The sequence below is a fragment of the Equus quagga genome, chromosome 7, assembly GCF_021613505.1.
Source record: "Equus quagga isolate Etosha38 chromosome 7, UCLA_HA_Equagga_1.0, whole genome shotgun sequence".
NCBI lineage: Eukaryota > Metazoa > Chordata > Mammalia > Perissodactyla > Equidae > Equus > Equus quagga.
Genome location: NC_060273.1, coordinates 128,595,087 through 128,617,356, shown reverse-complemented (window position 1 = coordinate 128,617,356; position 22,270 = coordinate 128,595,087). Strand labels below are relative to the sequence as shown.

Here is a 22,270-nt window from a genome sequence, read left to right as displayed (position 1 = left end):
GATTCCAGTCTATGTGCAAATGACTTCAGGGCAGTTGTCGAAGGCTTTACTCTTAACTGCAAACCCATCTTAGACAGATTACTCCTTCCCATGAGTTAGGGATAAAGTTTTACTTTGCATTCCAAGTGAGCAGCTATCTCCTCAACTGTTTATATGCAACTGGAAGAAACTTACGAAGTATTTTCTTGATCAATTATTCATCTGCCATGCAGGATTAGGAAAGGGCTCTTGTGTGACTTTAACCAAAATACACTGATGATTCAAAATAAGCTGCCCAGATCAATAAAAGGCAGCATATAGCAGAGTAAAAGACACCTAAAAATTTAGTCATTAATTCAATAGCTATGAAATTTCCAGGACAATAAGTAAATTTCTTGCCTGCTAAGGACTTGGGGTCCAGATAATGTTAAATAATTCCCACAATGAACCGGGAGCCATCTTCTAAACACTAGGGCCCTGCCGTTGGCATCTGTAAACTCTGAACTCGTGGCCACTATGCTTTTTGGTTTGAAATTTTTAATACTGTGTTCATTTTCTTAATGTGTGTATTTTAGATTTCGTCTGTACTGGGGCTCTCTTTAAAAACAGAAGATTGCTGGCCATTCAATAAAGCTACTGGGAGACGACATGTAATAACTGAATTCGTGAGTACGGCCAACTGCGCCGCAGCACAGGTCCTCACAGGAGATGCACAGTACTTCTGAAGTGGCGTCACAGCTGAGAAGAATGCCACTGTTGCATTAAGCTCTCCAAACAGTGCCTGAAGCGCTCATGTAGATATTCAGAGCCATACTTAAGTGATTACTTGTTAATGAAATTCGAACAGAGATCATCCATGGCTCCACGATAACTCATGTCTACAATTAGCTCGTTCCCATGGCCAACCACTTTCCACATTTTGATTAGCATATCAGTTGCTATACCTGAGTTTTAAGAGAGTTTGCAATTTTCTTCCAGACCTTCCAGCTGACTCTTTACAAACAGATCCCAGTCCCCAGATTTACTCAAACTAATGCTTGCCTGCTCTGCTTGCTTTTAAGGAGGAGTCCTTTATCTCATGATAGGGTTGAGTTCTTTGTTCCCTTTAGACGTGATAATACACATACATTTTTCCTTCTCTAGGGTACAGTTTAGTAAACAATGACTCTCATATGGGAGCAGAAACTCAAGAAATTGTAGACCTGAATCTACAGGCCTTTGCACTGAGTGGGCATCCAATAAAAGCTCCTTGAATTGAAATCTGACTCTGGCCTGCCTTACAATATTTCTGCATTCTTTAGCTCTTACCAAGAGATTACTACAGGTTGATGAATTAGTAAGTACGTCATAACATTCTTAAATTGGTTCCAACACAGAGCTGTTAGACCTGACTTCTGGTGGAGGCATGATCTGTCTGGAGAGCCTGACATGAAGAGCCCCTTTTGATGGCCAGAAGCTTCCAGGGCCTCGTTCTGAGAAGGAAAAGTGGGGTGCTCCCTCTACCTTCCTCATGACTTTTCTTTGAAAGTATTTTGAAATTGGGCAACCTAAGTCACCCTACCTCTCAGAGAAACCCAGGGACATTTTTCTGCTGTAAAATTATGAGTCAGGGTCTCTGTGGGAGTCAGGAGTCTCTTCTCCTCTGCCTAAGCTTTCCAAGTCCCTGTCCCTTTTTCCCTCCTCTCTGAGGGCTGATCTGGTCCCTCTGGCCCGGGTGGGAATGGGAGAACATAGGATCCGTCCAAATGGATGCCAGGAACAGGCTTTGCTGTGGTTATTTTCTTCATGCCAAGGTTATTTTTCACCCCGTGAAAAACATCAATGGCATACCAAGTCCTGGACAGTGATGGTGGGAGGTTTCCCATGTCCATCTGGACTTCCACACACAGTCCAACTGACAGCACAGTGATTCTGCAAGCAGGAAGGCCAAACCATCAAGGCCAAACTGTCCACTTGTCTTCTCAGTCTCTTCCCCTTTTTTCTTTTCCCTTCTTTTTTTACAGTGTCTTCCTTCATCCTCAATCATTACCCATTTCCAAGAAGGCTAAGCCTGCACACACCAGGCCCGGCGCCACCGCAGCAGAGAGCAATTCCCATGAGCACACCCTCTAGCCCAGCCCAGCAGAGGCGGAGTTCAGCCCGACAGCAATCCATCTGGTCAGACTGGTGGGCAGCTGCCGAGGCGATCCTGTTGGACGGATGGAGGCAGACAGAGGGCTGCAGGGAGTAGAGAGCGCGAGAACCATCCGGACACAAAGAAGCAAACGCAGAGGAGGGAAGACTGGGAGCCCACAGGCAGCCTCGCCCCGCAGCTCCTGTGCTAGTCCAACCCTCGCGGCAACCCCAGTGGAACAGTCCAAGCCAGCACAAGTCAGCCAAATCCTGAGCTCATTTTAATGGCTTCTGTCCCAAACCTGAGTCACTGGGGATTCCACGGACTTCTGAGAGAGCCCTACATGCATTTCTAAAAACAAACTGCTTGATGCTGTCATGGAAAACCTGGATCTTTGCATTCTATGGTTTCACTATGGATTACATCCAGGTCACAACCTAAGGAAGACAGCTGGCGAAAACGGCCCTGCTGGCCGATTCCCCAGCTTTTGTAATGAATCCCAGAAGGCCATGAACTGATGTGCGTTTGTGGCTCTGCCAAGTACTGCACAAGTCCTCACCTAGTGAAGACGGAGCAGCCTGTGATTTATTCTGCGACGGGGAGCTGAGAAGCCACCTGCCACCAGGACTCCACTACTAGACGCTGCCTCCAGAAACGAGCTGGGAAGAGGAGCGAGAGGGAGAAGTTCTTTGCTTTCCAGGCAATTCGACTGCTACCTTCCCTTTCTAAAAAAAGGCCCGAGGACACCAAAGGTCGGCAAAGCCCAGGACTGCCCTACACTCTTCAGCTCCAATGCACGAGGCTATGAAGGAGCCAAGGCACGGCCCACACAATGTGGTCATGTTTGACTTCAACAGAACAAGGGCAATTCTAAAGACTATAAAAGACACTTCTCCTCCATAGAATGCAACAATTCTAAGAAACGAAACGTATATTAAAACCTGCCAAGAAAGCAGACATACTTTAATAATCATATAGATACCACTTACTATTTGTGTGCCAAGCTCTGTGCTTAATCTCATCTGCTATCGAAGTCACAAAACAACTCTGAGTATGCGCTACTGTTACACCCATTTCACAGGTGAGAAGACAGGCTTAGAGATGTGACCCCAATCAGGCGACATTGCACCCTCAGGTGAGGTCTGGACGATCCAGGCAGGAGAGGCTCGACTCTAACTGTTGAGAGTGGAACAGCAGGGGCGTCTGCGCACCAGTATTTAGGAAGTGTCAGCTGGGTGCCCACCATCAGGCAAGGCCTCAAAGGCAAATCTTGCTCCCTGGGTTAACTCAATAGTCAGCGGTGAGATTTCATTATTTTTTAAGTAAGCCAGATTTTGAGATTTCCACTGAGATAGCAGATCCTTTCACAACTAATTCTAAAATCAAAATATCAAGATTTTGATGATTTGTTATACTTTTTATAGACAATGAAGGCTCTTCAAGCCTGTGGCCTAGTTATTCTTTAAAATTAGATGTGGTAGAGAAATATGCTTACAATATTTTGTAACTTTTTCATCCAGTTACATTTTACAAAAATGTCATTTTTTGCCAAAATGAAAGCTGTAAGAATAAACACAATCTGAGTGTATTTCTAAGAAGCTTTGTGTTGCTCTGGCAACAGCCTCCTCTCCCACCAGTTGCTGCAGTATCGAATAGATCCAGGGCTGAGCGGAAAGACTGATGCTCACAGCTGCAACAAGCCCTTGGCCGAGGCTGGGGCTGCCCAGACGCTGTTACGGATCGGCTGCGAGGACAGAGAGCAAGGCAGCTGACTCAGACACTGCCTCAGATTCAAGGACCATGGCTGCCGTTCATGTGGCTCGAGCTGCCTGGTGGAGACCCCCATTTGGGGAGAAAGAGCCATGGAGCATCCCTTAGTTAGAGATGGGGCCCCCACCCCCAAAAAGGGGGAGTCGGCTGACTGGCGCTGAATCCACCTTTCCCGTGACTGCTTCTCAGAGGGGTGCTGCTGGGCTGGAAGGAGAGAGGAAGCCCCTTCTGTCCTGCATTTCAGGGCTTAGTCCAGGTCAGTGGCCCCTAGAGAGGCGGTCTGACTATGAAGGAATCTCCACCTCCTGCCAATTTAAAATTTTGAGTAATTTCAGACTCTTTGAGATGCTGTACATGTGCAAAACCTTTGGGAGAGTCTGGTGACCAACAGACTAGCACCTGGTTTATGCTATTGCTACCCTCGTCCTCAGCCCTTCTCCCCGGAGGCCTGATGCAGACAGAGAGGGAGAGAAAAGTCAGCGAGTCCACTGGTGTGTATGAATAATACTTAAGATATGTACTAACCTTTGTGCCAAAATGAACACTCTTGCCATTTATGTGAAATAGCAAACGAGGGCACTAAAGATTTGTTGGATTATCTGCATTCTTAGAGACTGAATTCACTGGACTAACACCTTATTAAAAACTGCACGTAAACAGTCTTTAAGACTGCAGGATATCTACAAATTGCTTCTGAATGACTGTAAAAGACAGGTTGTGGCATTATGGCCCATGATGTCCCGCCCCTTACTGTAAATGGCCAGTGATTTGCTAGAAGGCACTGAGTTTCTCTAGGTGAAAACCTTTCCTAGGGATCACAAACCAGGAGTCTCGCCTGCACACCAGCCTATTGAAAAAGTTCATAATAAAGGCACGACATCATCGAGGATGAGCAAATACAGCACAGTACGAGGAAATGAAACCGGAATCAGTCTCTCAGTTCAACCAGGGCCCTTCAAGGGATTAATAAATTGTGTGGCTGGCTTCCCTTCATCTATGTGTTTGACTTTTCAAAAGCCCCTGGTAACACTTTCTCAGCAAGAGTTTTAAGATAGACACAGTGTATATGCACACACTCTGAGGCACTGTGTGTGTGAAGAGAATAAAGTAGGGCATATCTCTGATGAGATAAAGACAGACTGGTCCTAAGACTCATCTCCTGTAACATTTCTGGGCGGTGAAATGCCCAGCTGAGGAGGAGAAATTTCAGATTTCAGAAGCGAATCAAAAAGGGGACAACGAGCTTCCCAGAATCAAAAATCGAAGATAAAATCTAACGTAAGGTCATGTTTTCCAATCTCCCTATTTTTCAGAAGAGGAATGCCAAGGTGCCGAGAGGTGACACATTCATCTCCGGTGGAACTGCTAGTTAGTAGCAATGCAGAAAATCAGATCCTGGCCTCCCAAATTTCCTGAGTGGCTGTGAGAGCCTGGCCATTCACGGTCTGGCTGATCCTGGCAGGTAGAGAGACGAGGCTCCCCCATGCACAGAGATCAGGACTGTGGGGCGGGTCCTCTGTCATTTCCCTGGGCCCATTCCCGATCCCCCTGCCCCCATGGGGGCCTCCCTAAGATTTGAGGAACAGAAAACATGATCTTATCAGTTATTTGAAAAAACATCTGTTGTTTTTTTGGAACCTAGCTCTGCTGAGCTGGAGAGTTTGCAATAAGGCAGACTAGAGTTCATCATTTCGGGTCTGTTTCTTCACAGGCCTCGACACCTGTAAAGTGTCCAGATGCTTTCCTCCACTCAGTGCTTATCTCCACTGTTGAGTCCCACACACACGGCTTTAGGGTTTGCTGAGGGCTGTCACCTGTGCCCTGTGTTAGGGTTGTAAGTGGGTTCCTGTTTCTCCTGTTGGAGTTCAGATCAAAAAATACCTTTGTTACGATTGCTTAAAAAGTCCATTTTTTTCCTGAATATCAAAGGAAGAGTCTATTCCTCTACTTCCTTGAGGATATTTTCAAGCTGCCGTGTGTGTGTGTGTATGTGTGTGTGTGTATTTCTCCCCCCCAGAACAAGTCTCTCGAGCCTGGACAGACTGACACACTCCTGGTTCAGGACCCACCTTTCAGACCCATGTGGGAAAGTCTGTGGAAGGGGCAGTTTCCTTGCAGCCCACGGCCCTTCCTCTGGCATCACACTCATAAAAGTGTGAGTAAAGGGCTCACACTTTTCTTCCCACCGATTTCTAACAAGCTCATTGGTGAGAAATTCCCAGAAAGCGGAAGAGTTAGTTTGCGTTTTCTGATCAGACTGCACAGAACATCCTGTCAGGCTCCAGGAGACAGACAATTTACACCAGAACAGTATTAAACACAGAGCAGCTGATCCTGATTCCTTCTGGGCCCGCCTCTTCCCTTCCCAAAGCCGCGATCGCCCTGCCTGGGGCCGGGGCTGAGAGGGGTGGCGGGCCAGGCTCGCTGCCTCTGAAAGATCACCCTACTCACGTTCCTGCTGCGCAGACAGCTCGCTGCAGGGGCCCCTCTCACCTAACTCCTCAGTGGGATGCGCTGCCCCGGAAAGCAGGCTTTTAATTTAATGAGAAAAGCAAAAAGGACGAAGAGTTACTCAAACAAAACTCAGAACCGGAGGAAATAAGCAATGAAGAGGAACACGCGAGACAGAAGCACAGACACTTCTTCCTTTAGGGCAGAGGGGGTGACAGGGCCGCTCACTCTTGCTTCCTGGCACAGTGCAGCTGCAAAGGAAACCTGGCCGCGCAGAAGCCTGTTTTCTTCAAAGCGGGCAGTAGATGGGTCAGTGGCTGAGCGCCGGCACGCGCAGGGAGCCCAGCCCTCTCCCCAACACTCACCTGCAATTCCTTGCAACAGCCCGCAGACGTTGAAAATACTTTTCTTCATGATGCTCTGCACACACATAGTGAAGACGGACACCAAGGCCACCATGCAGAGGATGAAGATGCCCGTGGCCAAGAAGATAGCGGTGGCCTGCCAGAAGCCGCTGGCAATCTCGCCGAAGCTCTCGGCGTAGGGCCCGCACAGCGTCTCCCGCGGGACATGCTGCACCCCGGGGTTGCGGATGCAGCGCGCGTAGATGCCCAGGGTCGGGTGGTGGGGCCCCGGGGAGCCCTGCTCGGCCGGCTCAGCGCTGCCCGGAGTCTTGGCTTTTCCAATCAGCCAGTCGGCGCTCATGAAGGCAATGAGCTCCGCGAAGGCCACCACAATACTCAGGAGGGTCCAGAGCATCGAGCGACAGGTGACAATGACATGACACATATTGATGCTCAAGACGGAGAAAGAGTCAGGCGTCCACGGGGTTAATAATCACAGCAAGCCGATGGGGATGGCGGCTCAGGCGGCCTCGGAGGAACGTGGCTGCCCCGCGCGTTCCCTCCCGCAGCCGCGGGCTCCCTTCACCCGGCCGTCGCGGGCTGTCATGCTGCCATGTCCGTCCCGGGCGCCAGCCTCACCTACGGGGAGAAGAGGAGGGCGGTGAGTGCAGGCCCCGCCCCCGCGCCGGCACCGCCGGGGCCCTCCCCCCGCCCCCCACGGGCGGGCGACAGCCGGGGCTGCCCCGCCACCCTCCCCGCCGCCTCCTGTTGCCCCCCGCCCCCCCTCCCGGCCGGTCCCTCCGTCCCCACAAAAGCTCGGGGGAGCAGACCCCGGCGCCCGGCCGGTTCTCTTTGTTTCAAGTTCTCCCTGCGCGGACTCTCGGATCCGCCTGGGGCTGTCACCCTCATCTCTAGGCGGTGCGACCCAGGAGAGAGGCCAGGCAGGTCCTGCCCCCGCCCCGGGTGCTCCTGCCTCAGCCGGAGCAGTCTCGGGACGTGGACAGGGGCCTCCGCGCCATCCAATTTTATAGAAAAAGTCCACCAGCACAGGGGTCCAGACAGCGCGATGTGACAGGCAGGGACCCTGCCGCCGGACTGGCTGAGTTCACAGGCCTGCCTCCTGATTTGGTTCTAGATGAGCTAAGTCTTGAAAACTTGCCCCAAAAGGTTTTGCTTAACAGTAGAAAGTAGCAACACCCAACTTTATTGCCTGGGAATCAAATTACTAGCAGAGACGTAAGAATGAGTATTTGCTTCATAGGTAAATGAAAATATAAAAGGAAACAATGCCATAAAAAATAACAAAACACAGCTAGCCAAACATTTTTCGTCCATTTCTCACAAGGTGATTTTTTTAGACAAAATATACTAATTCAAACTCAAGGAAGAAGAAAAAAAAACAAGGAGAGTTCATGACTTACTCACTGGGGGAAATTATTCAAAACAGGCATTAATGACCGTTGACTAAGTATGTTACACAGTGGACTTGTTGACAACAAAACCTTGCCTATGGAGAATGTCCCCCTTGAACTGTCCCAATTCATCACATGTGCCTCTGCCGGACCCCAGGTCCGGAACTCAACATGCCCATTGTTTCTGATCGCACAAGGACTCATTCTGTTCCCAAGGACAAATGGCTTCATTACCAGAGGGCTTTGCTCTAAGGGCTCAAACCTCCTTCAGAGGGGCCTGAGCCCTGAGACAGGGGCCCCGTGCTCTGGGCAGACCCCCCAAGGTCGGGGAGCATCGCGCGCAGCTCACATCAGACATCTGGGTGCATGGCTCTGTTCTGAATGATTAGATCTTATTAACCAAGGTCACCTCATGTCCAGAAGAACCACCAAGAGCCCCCTGGCATGCTGGCAGCAGGGTGGGGCAGGGAGTAATCGAAGAGGAAGAGAGGGAGGGAAAGAAGGAAGCCCAGTGTCAGAGCTCCCACACCACACGGACTGACTGCCTAGTGGGAGGTGATCACTTATTTCAGAAAACACCATGCATTTAAAAATCCTCACGTCACTTGAGCTATACAAGATGCTGTTGGGCGAAATCAGCTAGAGCAAAACTAGGAACACAGGCACTTAATAATTGTCTCTATGTGTGTTTAATTTGGCTGTGTGCGGGGCAGGGTGAGGGGCTGTGTTCCTCCTTAAGAGTCTCGCAGTCCATCAGGTCTGGGTTCCAAATCCGGCTCCACCACCGGGACTGGCCACACGGTATCTAACTCCTCAGAGCCTGGGCTTCCTCAGCCTTCAGCTTCCTCATGTGCCACATGGGGCAGTAAGGGGACCCTGCCTCCCAATGTTGTTCAGAGGAATAAGCAAGAGCCTGTGAAAGAACCTGGCCCAGCACCTGGCACAGTCAGCGCTCAGTCAGCATCAACTGCTTCCTCTCAGAAGCTTTCCCCCAGCGCGGAGGACACTGGTCAGACAACGGAACGATGGAGGTGCTCAGGGGGTAACAGAACTTGGCCATCACCCGCAGAAAAAGACGAAGCACAGGCTCTTGAGAGATGGATGAGGTCACTCGAGTCTAAGCTTCCCTGGTGGGCTTCCAGGGCAGGGTCCCGGTCCTCCTTCCTGTCCCCCCCCCCCCTCGCCACACAGCTGCTAACCCAGCTGCCAGACTCAACTGTGGAAAATAAATTAGCCTCAGGCCAGAAGTATAACCTACTCCACTCACTTATCCCCAACCCCGCCCCCCAAATATTACCAAATAGAAATGCCTTTTGAGGAAAAACTTACCAATCCCAAAGAGCTCTCGAGGAGACTGACTGTAATGAAACCAACCGTTCTGAGTGAGAACAAGGAACAAGCTGAAGTCGCCCAGGAGGCCGCCCACGGGCTCACACCCACTCTGACCCCACAGCTGAGAGCCTGGCCCACCAGGAGAAAATGAGGCTTCTGCACAGTCTTCCAAGTTGATTAGAAAGCCAGTCTACTGACAGGCCCAGCCGACCTCGCTCCTTGCCCCTCTTCTGTTGAATGGCACGTTTTCAGTGCAAATATAAAAGCTCTGCATGTTTGTCCCCTTGCAGGACTCAGGATCTGCTGCAACCTCACAGGTGCCTTGGGTCTTAATGAACAGGCCAGGTGTCCACTTCCCCAGTCAGCAAGCTCTGCTCAGGGTCAGGAGTGCAATTAGGTGGCACCTTCTGAAGCAAAAGGATGTGAAACTTCAGTTGAGGGGAATGGCATATTCAGCCTCAGCAAAATGGTCTACACCAAACTGAAGGCAGGATTATGTAGGGACCCATGTGCCTAAGTTCAGAAATCACAGTGGCCTGTCCATCTGTGCTAAAACAAGCTCCCATCTACTGCACCAAATTCTCACATCCACGCCAGAGCGGCTAGAGTGAGGCCTTCAAATCCTTCTCTGTCTGGCACAGGGAGATAAGATGCTCCCCAGTAAGGTTGCTAATTGCCACTGTAAAAGGAACAGCCATGATATCCAAGACAAGTCCTCAAATTGGCGGGACAAGGGAAAGTCAAGAGACACAGCAAGAAGGGGCTTGTGTGGTGGTCTGTGCTCTGTACGGTGTCCCAGTGTGGCCATGTCACATGTGCAGGGAAAGGCAGGCACCTGCTGAGACAACCTCCACTTCCCCATTACAGATCTTCTTGGCCACAGGGATCCGGGCAGGGAGCTCCTCAGCACGGCCTCCGCTGCCATCCACCGTGACGCCTGCTCCTCCGAAGATCACCTAATGAAGCCGGCATTCCACGTGAAAGTCTGCTCTCCCCGGGCCACCAGATGCATCTCCCCTCCAGGACTCCTTACTTTACTATCACAACCCTGAAAGTTGTGAATAATGTGGACAGCCCTCTGACTTTCAGAAAATATGCTATGATAGTCACTGAGGTTTGCAGAGGAAAGCCTCTTAGCAAGTAATAAGAAAAAAACTAAACAAAAGAGAATCCTGCAGAAACCAACAGTAATACCATCGTCAGAATCCGGAGCAAGCAGGCACTGAGAAATGGTTGGTCTGTGGGAGTCGGTCACATATACCTTCTCCACAAAGCCCTAATATCTAAAAGGAGGGTGATGGTGCTGAGCGGGGCTGAACCGGGTTTGTAACTTCCCTCACAGGGTCCTATGTTTGGCAGCTTCCTGCTGTCAGTAAAAAGGAAGAAAGTGCATGTGAAGCAGAACCACCAAGGGCCAGCTGACTAGGAGATTACGGGAACAGAAACCGGGAGCAGAGTTCACACTGTCCAGAGAGGTGGAGGCAAACCCAAGGACCCTGATGGAACGCAGCTGCAGACAGCTTGCGTCTCCACCAGGACATGGCAGAAACGCCCACGGAGGCGGCCACGGCAGAGGCAACACTTCCTCACGTCCTCACCTTGCTTCTCATTTTCAACTTTATTGTGAAAATTTGCAAACATGGACACAAGTTGAGAAGCACAGACAATGAACACCCAGATTGACCATTTGTTAAATTTTGCCCTCTCTGCTCCGTCGATCTATGGTATACACACTCATGTGAACACTCATACACGCACATTTTTTTTCTGGGCTCTTTGAAAATGAGTTGCAGATGTCTTGACACTTTGCCCCTAAATACTTCAGGATACAATTCCTAAAAATAAGGACATTTTCCTACATAACCACAATAAAATTAACACACCCTAGAAAACTGACAATCATTCCTTTATACTCAACGCCTAGTTCACACTCAAATTTCCCCACTCTGCCCCATTTTTTATAGCCATCTTCTTAAAAGCATGACTCAATCAAGGTTCATGCATTGCATTTTGGTTATGTGTCTTTAGTTTCTTTTAGTCAAAAATAGTCCCTCTCCCCCAACCTATCCTGCCCTGCTCGCAGTTTTTCCCTTGACGTGGACTTTTTGAAGATCCCAGACCAGTTGTCTTACAGAACAGCCAGAACACGAAACTGGATTTGTCTATTTCCCCCGAATGACATTGGAACTTGTTCTCTATGCTCTGTGTTAAAGAAACTGGCGGTTAAATCTAAAGGCTGGTTTAGACTCGGTTTAAGCATTATTGGTGATGCTGTGCATATAGACAGACAGAGAGACAGGCAGACAGAACAGGACCAGGCTCCTCTCGGTTCTAAAGAACCTGGACTTTGGTGAGGAAGTGGGTGGCAGGCTGGTCTGGGCAGGACTATTTTTTGAGGGCTCTTTGGCTGGGTTCTGATGCCACAGTTAGGAAGCCCTGTTCTGAGAGATGCCATCTGGAAGCTAAAGAAATCCTTTACCAAAGGAGTTTTACTTCTAAGAAATGTCTGCTGCATTTCTTTGACACGAGACCCCATTTTATATATAACTTACGAGAACCCAGGAAGACCTGCAGACCGGGGAGGGAGACACGGCTCTAAGGAGGTGCAGCTCTCCAGGGAGGGTTTCCTCGAACCAGGAGAGCGGTGATGGTGATGAGGAGAGCTTTGGGGTAACGAGAAGGAAGGGCTGTCCTTCCTCTAACTTCAGGGGCCCCCTTTCAAAAAGGACAAACCTGGGCTCCCCGATGCTTCTCTTGGGCCTTGCCCTCTGCCCGCTACCCTCACCCCTCAGCCAGGTTGGAAGGGCATCAGGCACTGGGCGTTCCCATGCTGGTAAAAGGGCACCGAACGGTGCAAGCTGGGATGGCAGCATCTTGGGAGCTTTGTAAACACACCTGGGACCAAATGGGGTCAAATCTCAGCTCTGCCACTCAACAGTTGTGTCTCCTTGGACAGGTCATTTGTATTCAACCTCTGCAAGCCCGTTTCCTCATCTGCAGAAGCAGAACAGCATCTTCCGCACAAGGATGCCACGAGGATTAAAGGGGACGGCGTCTGTACCATAATCAGCATAGCTTCTCATCCACTGTGCGCAACGTACATTAGCTGTTATTAATCACCATTACATGATTAGCTTAACCCAGTACTTGTGGTTCAGTAAGTACTCAAAAATATTAACTCCTATTATTAATAATAAATTTACTACACTGACCCATGTGGCCCAAATAATCAACGCCCTTCCGAGCAGGCTGTAATTTGCTCCCACGTCACTGGCAGTTTCTTGGCTGATGTCACATTCATTGTCACCACCTCTCGCATGTATACATAGCCACACAAAGGTTCGGCAATGTGGTCCCCATCCCAGCATCTTCTGGAAGGATAAGAGGATGAGGTAGGTGGAATTTGTGTGCTTCTGCCTTCCGAAAGTTGGAAAGAGCCTCTGGAGTGCTGCTTCTTAAAGTGTGGTCCCTGGACCACCCTTATCTCCTGAGGGGGATGTCAGCCACCTGTTTAAAAAAGCGTAAGTTCCTGGTCCCCACACACTGAGTCAAACTTTCTGGAAGTGTTGCCAGAAACTGCACTTTTCACAAGCTCCCAGGAGAGTCTTTACACCGTGCAGCCTAGGAGGCAGCTGGGAGGAGGACTCCTACTGCTAAGGTCAACCTGCGCCGAGCAGTTCCTTGGTGCTGGGGGTCGGGGTGGGAAGGGGAGATGGAGGAGGAACGTGGCCCAGCTCGTCCAGGCAGAGTCAGACCACCTGTCCTCGGCCCAGCTCCCGAAGCCACGCAAGTCCAGGATGAGTGATTCCGCAGGGAAACCAGCTGTTGCCCCAGCTCCCGTGATGTCCAACAATCCTCGCGCGGCATGAAGGGTCGCCCATGCTTTCAGGGCCTTCTCTTCAGAGCACAAAAGCAGCTTGAGAATTAAGGGACAGTGTTGGGACAACAAGCTCAGCGCCTTGCAGGACTTTTTTTTTTTTAATCAGCTACCAAAGGAGGTGGTGCAAATTCTCACTTGCCTTGGCCACCTGCTAAAATGCACTGATTATGGAAATGCAGCCGGCTTGACTGTATTTAAGGAGAGGATCCAATCGCACTAATTTATGGCCTCAACATGCTCAACGCTTCCTACTTATTGCCAACATCCTCTCCTGCATCCCATCTCCAGCGCCCTCTCCTGGATCTGGGTGGTAAGCCCCCTCCTGCATCCCATCTCCAGCACCCTCTCCAGGATCTCGGTGGTAAGCCTCTCCTCCATCCTGTCTCTGACTCCTCCGGGAAAATTCTCATGCTGCGGTTCTCAACCAGGGCGGTTCTGCCCCTTCCTTCTCTCTGGGGACATCTGGCAATGTCTGGAGACACTTTTGGTTGTCACAACTTGAGGGGGTGGGGTATGCCGCTGGTATCTAGTGGGTAGAGGCCAAGGATGCTGCTAACCACCGCCAGTGCACAGGCCAGCCCGCAACAGAGCAATGTCAGCAGTGCTGAGGGTGACAACCCTGCTGTGGAGACTTCCCACGGAGGGCAGTTTTTACATTTGGAGGTGCAACTTAAAACAGATGTCTAAAAGCTTTACATTTTAAAAAGGTCTATTCTAATGAGTAATATTTACTAAATTAAGTTCAGTTTTAGTTATTTTTCTGAATTTTTTTTAAGATCCAAGATGGCAGGCTGACAGGATGTGGAATCCACCTTGGCAGAGCGGACGGACCCCTGAGCCTACCTCTCCCGGGGTCCTGGAAGTTTCTCTGGATCACGTACTAAAGTCAGCTTTTTTCAGTCATCTCTGTCCTACAAATGGAAAAATGGGGCTCCCCAGTCATTAAGGCTGGGGGTTCATCTGCTGTTAACCTTCTTTACCTCCACCTGAGGGTCTTGGCATTTGCCTCAGGAAACTGTGAGTGTCGCCATATGGCATTTATTTCTCTCAAATTCCCCTCCTCCAGAGTTGGGCTGGCCACTCAGTACATGCTCAGGTGGCCTTGGCCACTCCAAATGTGAGGGAATCTCAAGGAACTTACCGAGCAGACCTAAGTAATTTCAGGCATTCGGTATTGCCTGACCCCGGCTTGTTGCCCTTCTCCCAGATGCTTCTCTCTCCCACTGAACATGTCGCGGTTTCAGCTGCCTGGCGGTCCCTTCAGGACAGCAAGGGCCCCCTTTTCAAACCACCTGAACAAGCCTCTTCTTTCTGGGCCTGGAACACCCACTGAGCTCCTGCTCACTGTCAAGTTTGCTCTTCAATTCACTGGTCCTGGCCAGTCATACATTTCTTTCTGGATGCTCACTCCTCCTGTATCTAATCAATCTGCTTTCTGAGCACCCATTTCTAGAGGGGCCATTTTACACTTCCATCCTGAGACAGCAGCAGTCAGAGAGCAGGTCCCCGTGTCTGCTCCTATTTTCTCAATGACCCATTCTTTAAGATTTCTCAAGCCCACTTATGCATTTTGGAACTCTTTTTCCTTCTACAAATGTCATCATCTAAAAATCTTTAGGAGGCAAATCTTTCTTTACATGTCTTTCTGTTTCTGTCAGACAGGAGGGACTGAAGAACCACCTTCCATGGTAGATGCCAAAGTGTGATGGAGCTCAGATGCTATAAGCCGGGAGCAATGTGCCTATGCCCTACATACCGTGGGGTCAAAAGATATTTTGGTTTGTTTAAATGGAATAAGAACTTGAACTTCAAGAGTTGCCTTTTAATGTCACTATTTTATATAGTTTTAAACAAAAGTTGTTTTTCACCTTCATAATGAATTCTGTGCTATCAGGCAAAACAGGCGTCTTAAAATGAGCCTCATTAGTCTTTCCAGGATCAATAAGAAAGTAGAGAATTTTAATGGAGAAAAGTAACAAAGAGAGGAAAATAAAGAACTTACAGGAACCTATACAGAAAAGTCAAGACACAAAACCTCCTTTTGCGTGAACTCCCTGGTGTCATAGAGAGGAGGCTCAAATGCCCTCTGTTCAGTGACTCAACTCTGAGAATAAATAACCCTTAGAGGACGGGCTTCTGGCTCGTTCATCTCAGTGGACAGCTGGGCAGCCACTCCCGCACTGGGGAGCCCCGCCGCTCATTCTGACAGCAACTGTAGCTCTCTAGGCCCTTCTGTACAGAGGCAGAAAGAACCACTGCTTGTTCACGAGACACAATGTCCCTGGCCAGGGTCCCTTCCAACAGCTTAAGAAAGTCCAAACATGATAAATGGAGAGGATTATGCCATCTGTTCTTTCTGAGTCCTCACACAAACCCAGAAAACCTAAGAATCGACTAGAACAAGAGTCTCTTCCTGACTGGAAGCTTCTGGGAATGCTCTTGTGGATGACAAATATTCTCTGTCCCTCCTTGGAGGAGAATTATGTTTCGCTTCAGTCGATCCAGCGTGAGCAGGAGACACATGCCACTTCCGAGCAGAAGGGCTTATGAGCTGATGCTTCACTGTCCTGCCCTCAGAAAAACCCCAGACAGGGACCCCTCCACCAGCCTGGTCCCTGACAACACAAAGCAGAGGCCCAGCCAACCCTCGATGGACACGCGGTGTGGGCGACAAACCAAACCTCTGCTGCTGCCCGTGCTGAGGTTTTAGGGTCACGCCATCACCCACCCTCTTCCAAGGGGCTGCTCCTGGCGGATCAGAGCGCCTGCCCTTTCTGTCTCTCTTTGGTGTCAGCTTAAATTCAACTTCACCGTCCCTTACAAGACAAAGGCAAAGGACTTGTTGAAATTAAACAACAATAAAAGTCATCTAGTGAAACACATCAAAGCCTGACAACGATCTCAGAAGCAGCCACTGTAAACTCAAGGAGGTAAGCTGCCACAATGAAAGCTATAAGCTCTTAATATATTTCTTTTAGGGTTCATGAGTGGAAGTACTAAGAAAGAAGAAAAACTCCCTTTTGAGTAAATGAGGACATCAGAAGTGACTCAGAGCGACAGCCTGAAGAATCACTTCCCACATTAGGCGCTTCTCTGAGGTCTCTTAGCACAGAGTCTTGACTCACTTGGAGCTGCCTGGGCTTTCCTTTCTCTGCTTCTATTTCTTCTACCCTCGGGGGGCTCCAGCCACCTCCTGCGGCCGCCAGTTAGATAGCAACTAAGCAGCCTGCTGCCTTAGCACAAGAAGAGACCTTGAGCTTTGCTCAGGAGACATGTCCAGGAGGTGGAGGGCTGCCCAGAGGCCTGTCTCCAACATGAGGTAGGCCAGGGCTTTCCAAGGAATGGAGACCACGAGGCTGAAGTGAGGGTTTCAGCTAACAGAAGGGCCGAGAGGCCATGGAGCAGGGCAGGGGGACGACCAAGCCCTGGGCCTCCAGCTGCTGGGCAGTGACGGCAGGCCAGGATGCACCCATCAGAGCGGAGGGGGTGAACAGCTGAGCCCGTGAGGAACCAGGGGGAAGGAGGGAGTCACAGGTAGACCCACAGGTACTCTCTACCATGAGAATCAGGATATCCTTCTGGAAACGTGGTCATTTCAGACAGGAGGATGAAGAGTGTGGCATCGGGGTGAAAACTGGTGATTCCATGAGGAAGGCTTTCATCAGGAGCTCATGAGAACACCCGCTCTTTAAAAACGACGTGGTTTTAAGTTAGGCATTGCCTCCTTTTGAATGAAGTACTATTTTTAAAAACCGTATTTTACAAAGTCAATAACTAGTACTAGACAAAAATCTTAATCTGGAAATGTCACAAGTAGTTAAAAAATGGCAAAAGATTTTTCTTTCCTTGCACCCCCTCTGGCCCTGCAAGACCGACCCGTGAGCGCTTCTGACAGAAGGCGGCGGGCGTGGCTCGTGTTCCCGCTGGGCCCTGGGGCCAAGGTCCCACCCAGCCATCAAGGAGGTGATGGGCGTGGGCGTGAGCAGAGGCGCAGCTGAAACCTCGCCCAGAGCAGCCAAGGGGACAGGCTAGTGCGTGACTCATGGAGAAGAGGCTCCCACCTGCCAGCAAAACTCCAACCCAGGAACGTCCTGGAGGGCATCGGGCAGGAGCAGCTCACAGGAGCAGCAACCTTCACTCAGGATCCCATTAAAACCAACACCCCAGCACATCACAGAGCTACCAGCGACCCGGCTGAGGCGTTTCTACTTACCCACTGAAGGAAACTACCAGTGAACTGGGTCTAATGATGTAACACAACCCATACCCTCAAACACCGAGAGCTTAGTTTGGTTTACCCAGGGACCAAGACAATGCTAGTCATTGCTCACTTTTTTCTTTTTCTTTTTTTTTGTGAGGAAGATTGTCCCTGAGCTAACATCCATGCCAATCTTCCTCCACTTTGTATACTTTTTTCCTTTTAAATTGTCTGCATTCTCACTGAGGTCACTTCTGCTTCTAACCAATATTGCTATGTAGTAGTGAAATTTTTAAAAGTTTTTGAATGATTTAAAGTAACGGGTCAAAGTCTATGGAGACTATGTTCATATTTCTAACATCACTGAAGTGTTTAAACTCACTGTTTTTTATTACTTTGCTCACATTGACGATGCTGGCTTTTCACAACCAAAGATACAGCCTGCAGCCCCTGAGGACTGAACCAGGCTGTCCTGTGTCCACAGTACACACTCCCCAAAGGCGAGCAAGCTCGGAGACGGACCTGAACGAGGCTAAGGCTTTGCGTATGGAACACACATCGATAAAGAACAAAGTGTAAAGGTTACAGACATGGCCTTTTATAATTTTATTTATGTATCAAAAATCTCCCCTCTCTAGGGCCTTATTTCTCTCATATATTTAAGACCCACGAAATACTGTGATCAGGAACACACACACACAACACATTTGTAATGTTAGATTTTTTAAAACATCTACAAAATCAGCAAGATGGATTTGTACGCTGCACCCACACCCAGCTCATTAAACACTGTCCATCTCAGTGATTTCGCAGCCAGAGTCAAGCCACCCAGCGTTTTTCAACTTTCCCTAATGAGAACGCCAAATTCAAAATGTAGGCAGGTTTAAGCCGTCTTCATTTATCATCTAGAGGAGTGCCCCAGATATTCAGGATTCAAACTGCGTTTTGAAAACAGATGGGCTTAAGTGCAGCTCCTAAAGGGACGCACACTCTTCCAGGAAAAGCAAGTCCAACAGACAGCTGCCGGCAGCTTCAGGTTCTTGCAAATACAGAACAATCCTTCAACTCAGGCAACAGGCTGGCCTGCGACACTCAACTGGCAGGAATGTACCAGGCGGGGGGAGGAGGCCCCACCGCTTTCCTCACGCAGCCCAGATGAAGTCAGTGCGGACTCAAAGTTCAAGATGGTCAGAGAAAACCCCCCGTTCTGGAAGTCTGACCCCTGGTACTTGCTCCTATGATCCACTGCCCTCTTTCTGGGAACAGGGACTTATTGTTATAGCTTCTAGCAATGGTGAGGCATAGTAAACAGAGAGAAAGTTCAGCTGGATGTCTCAGAGAAGAGAGGATGTGTCAGAAGACCAGCCTGCTTAGAAACAAAAGCAAAAGTGCTGGAAAGACAGAGAGCAGAAACAGCTTTAGGTTCACTGTGGTACGAAGAGACCCCTTAGCCCGTCTCCCAGCTTCTCACCTGCAAAGACGGCTAAACTCGATGGCCAAAGAGGAAGCCTGCACCTGTTTACACCACGACTGGAGGTGCGGACTCCAGGGGCCCTGGGGCGAGAGGGGCGAAGGGGATGACGCACTGACCCGCATGGCTCAGGAAGAGAAACGTCCAGGCAAGACAGCCTGGGGGAACCAACAGAGGGAAGAAATAGACTGGGACGGTGCTTCGTTACGCAATAAAAAGGAGCATCGCGGGATGCTGACACCTACTTCTCTGAGGTGGTTAGAACTAAGGGACCTCTCCACAGCTAACCACTGTCCACAGCCCTGACCCCCACAGGCCTCGGGAGAAGACGTCCACGTGTGGCAGAGAAGGCTCTCTTCCCTGCATCCCAAGTGTCAAGCTCTCCCACAAGGAGGGTAGCTGATAATTCTGGATTCCAGCATAAAATGTGGGCCGGACAATGCTTTGGGGAGGGTCTCACAGGCCCACGATCAGGATGAAGGTAAGCTCAACAGTCAGCCTCTCCGAGTTAGTACAACGCCACGGCTCCACCCTTCCAGACCAGTGAGCTCATCCAGAAAGGCAGCATGGGCGATGATTCGGTCTGGAGCCACCGTGTCTGGATTTGAATCCCAGTTCTACCACTTCCTGGGTCTGTAAAATGGGTACCAATAGAACCTACCGCATAGGCTTGTGGTGAGGGTCAACTAAGTCAAAACAAGTAACAAGCTTAGAACAGTACTTGGCAGCTGGTAAGTGTTCCACGCACATGGACTACTCTTCCAGCCTCCTCATCCTGAGCCGCATCAACACAGCCACTTCTGAGGTCACACCTCGGGCATTCCCTTTGCCATTTAGATCGTCCTGTTCTGAAGCCCAGCTGGCATATGGCTAATTTGCCTCACCTTCTAATACCAACTGCCTTCATGTAAAAGGAGTCACATAGCAGAAAGGATACAAAATGAAGCTCGATCTACTCCAATGCTATCACTCGGGCTCTACCATTAACTAGCTCTGTGTCTTTGGACCATGAACTTAACTTCTCTGAAGTGCGGGTGATCAAAGCATCTACCTCACAGGCTAGATACAAGGATTACAGAATCCGTGCATGTAAAGCCAGGTATAATTGTAAGTACTCATTGGGTGATGAGAGTCATTACTATTATTACCATATTGGTCAACATTTATTCTTCTGCTCTTGGAAGGCTGTTTGTCTCCACAGAACCACAAAAAATCATCTTCTAGTTTCAGTAAGTCTCTGCAGACTGAAGTTTGTTCAAAGGCAAAGTAATAGGTGGGAAAAAAGCACTAGACAGGAAGCCAGGAAAACATGGGCTCTGGTCTAGGCTCTTGCCTAACTGGCGTGGGACCACACAGCTCTCTTAACTATTCCGGCTTCACTGTCTCAGGTACAAAGCACAAGGGCTGGATTTGCTCATCAGCACTGTCACTTCCAGCTCCAAAAGTCATTTCAAGCACATGACCTCTTCTTACCACCTTCTTCCGGACCAGGGGCTCCCCTCGAGCAGGGGGCTCTCCAAGCCCTACTCCTCTGGAGAGGGAAGCCACTGGCTGGACGGGAGGGGGAGACCCTGGAGGTTATGGGAATGCCAAGTGCAGTGGTTTAAAGGTGGCAGAAGAGAAGGTGCCATCTGATCCAGCACTGAGTGGACTGGGGCAGGGACATGCCTGTGGGCACTACCCTGGGAGCTGTCCAAGGGCCACAGTCAAAGGACGTGGGCTAGATTGCCTCCCTATTCTCATCACTTTTTCCCCCCCTGGAGTGGGGGGACCCAACTCTAACCTTTCATTTCCAGTTCCAGAGTGTCTCTCATTCTTGGAAACACAGTAGAGCAGTCCCCACACTGGTCTCTGGGCTACCAGCTAGAAATAGGTCCCCTCTGTCCCTAGCTTAGAGATGGACCCACCAATTAAAGAACCCTTACTCAGTTCTGAAATCGGTGGTCACAGATACTTTCTTTCTCAGACACTTTTACTTCCTGTTCTAGACAAGTAAAGTGCTGAACCAAGAAGAATTTCATAGCCAGATGCCAGAGGATATGATAGAATAAAAAGTTTTAATCATTTTAAAGTATTTATATGTTGGTTTCTTATACATTTGAAGAAGGGTGCCAGCTGATTAACAACACATCTTAGCATGACTTCTCTAGTCACGAAGCCGGCGACATGAGAAACTCCTCTTTAAGTGCGTTAGTCTCAGGCAGGAGTCAAAAATCACATCCCTTTTATTTCAAAACATAAACCGTATGAAACTGTCCTATAAAATTACTGTTTGCTGCTGTTTCTTCTCTGTTCCTCGGTGAATTAGTGAAGTCAAGCAGTGCAGTTCTCTCATCAGTTATAAACGGCCCCAGGAGGCTGATTTGCGTCCATCCAGGGGCACTTATTTCTGATAAGTATTCTTATTAACGATCTAATAAAATGTCTTGTTTTGTTATGATCAACCAAATGTTCAAATGATGTTTAAAAATTCACCACTCCAACCCCATAGCCTGGTGATGAAGCTGCTGGGCTGACATTAATTTAAAGTGATTTTCAATTTTGCTCAGCATTATCAGTGAGAACATGGATGGATTAAAAAAAATTTTTTTTTTAAATTTGGGTCCCAATGCTGTCAAAGGCAATATTTTAGTTAGGTTCAGTAAAATTGATCTGATTACAATGCTAATCACAGAAAGCAAAGGCCAGGGCTGAGAGGTTCTGGTAAGACAAATTATTTGGCGGTCCACCACACACACCCTAAATTGGCAGGCGGGCTGTGAGAAGAAAGCTACGTCAACAACAAGAACCACACTCACAGACACCTCCAGTTTCACTGCTCCTGACTTCCTGATCTTTGTTCCAAACTGCCCTTTGGTGGCGGTGGCCATTGATAAAATCAAGGGCTAAAGCGTGTTAGGCCCCCGTGAGGGAAGACGGGTAAACACGCAGACCTTCTAGGTCGGCTAAGTGGAGGTGCGCGGTAAGCTGATGAATGAATTGTGCACACACATGGCAACACCTCCCACCCGCGCCGAGAAGTCAAGGGCCACATGCTGAACAGGACAGGAGCGACGGATTTCTGAGCTGGGGGGTGAACCTGCACCAATTCTGCAAAAATAGCTCTTATGCTTCCCAGGACCCAGAAATGTTATACGATTTCTCGATTTTTCCTCTGCTCTCATCTTGTTAAACCTCACCCTTCTTTGAAAATTACACTCACTAAATATCTGCTAAAACTAAAGCACTTAAGAAAGAGTCTCACATCGCTGGCTTCCCAAACGGGAGACTTCGTATCCATAGGCTGTTGATGATTGTTAGCAACAGCCAACTTTTACTGG

At 49.2% G+C, this 22,270-nt stretch overlaps 1 protein-coding gene across 6 annotated transcripts in view; it reads right to left on the bottom strand.

The window, feature by feature from the left end:
• Window positions 1-22,270, bottom strand: part of LHFPL2 (LHFPL tetraspan subfamily member 2) — a 158,835-nt gene that overhangs the window by 17,964 nt on the left and 118,601 nt on the right. For 5 of the 6 annotated variants that reach the window (XM_046667270.1, XM_046667271.1, XM_046667273.1 and 2 more), the window contains one exon: window positions 6,679-7,296. In XM_046667270.1, coding sequence (XP_046523226.1) covers window positions 6,679-7,102 — 424 coding nt within the window. In that variant the 5' untranslated portion in view covers window positions 7,103-7,296. Of the gene's footprint in view, window positions 1-6,678; window positions 7,297-22,270 lie in introns of those variants that run through there. The other variant, XM_046667269.1, reaches the window with a different exon arrangement.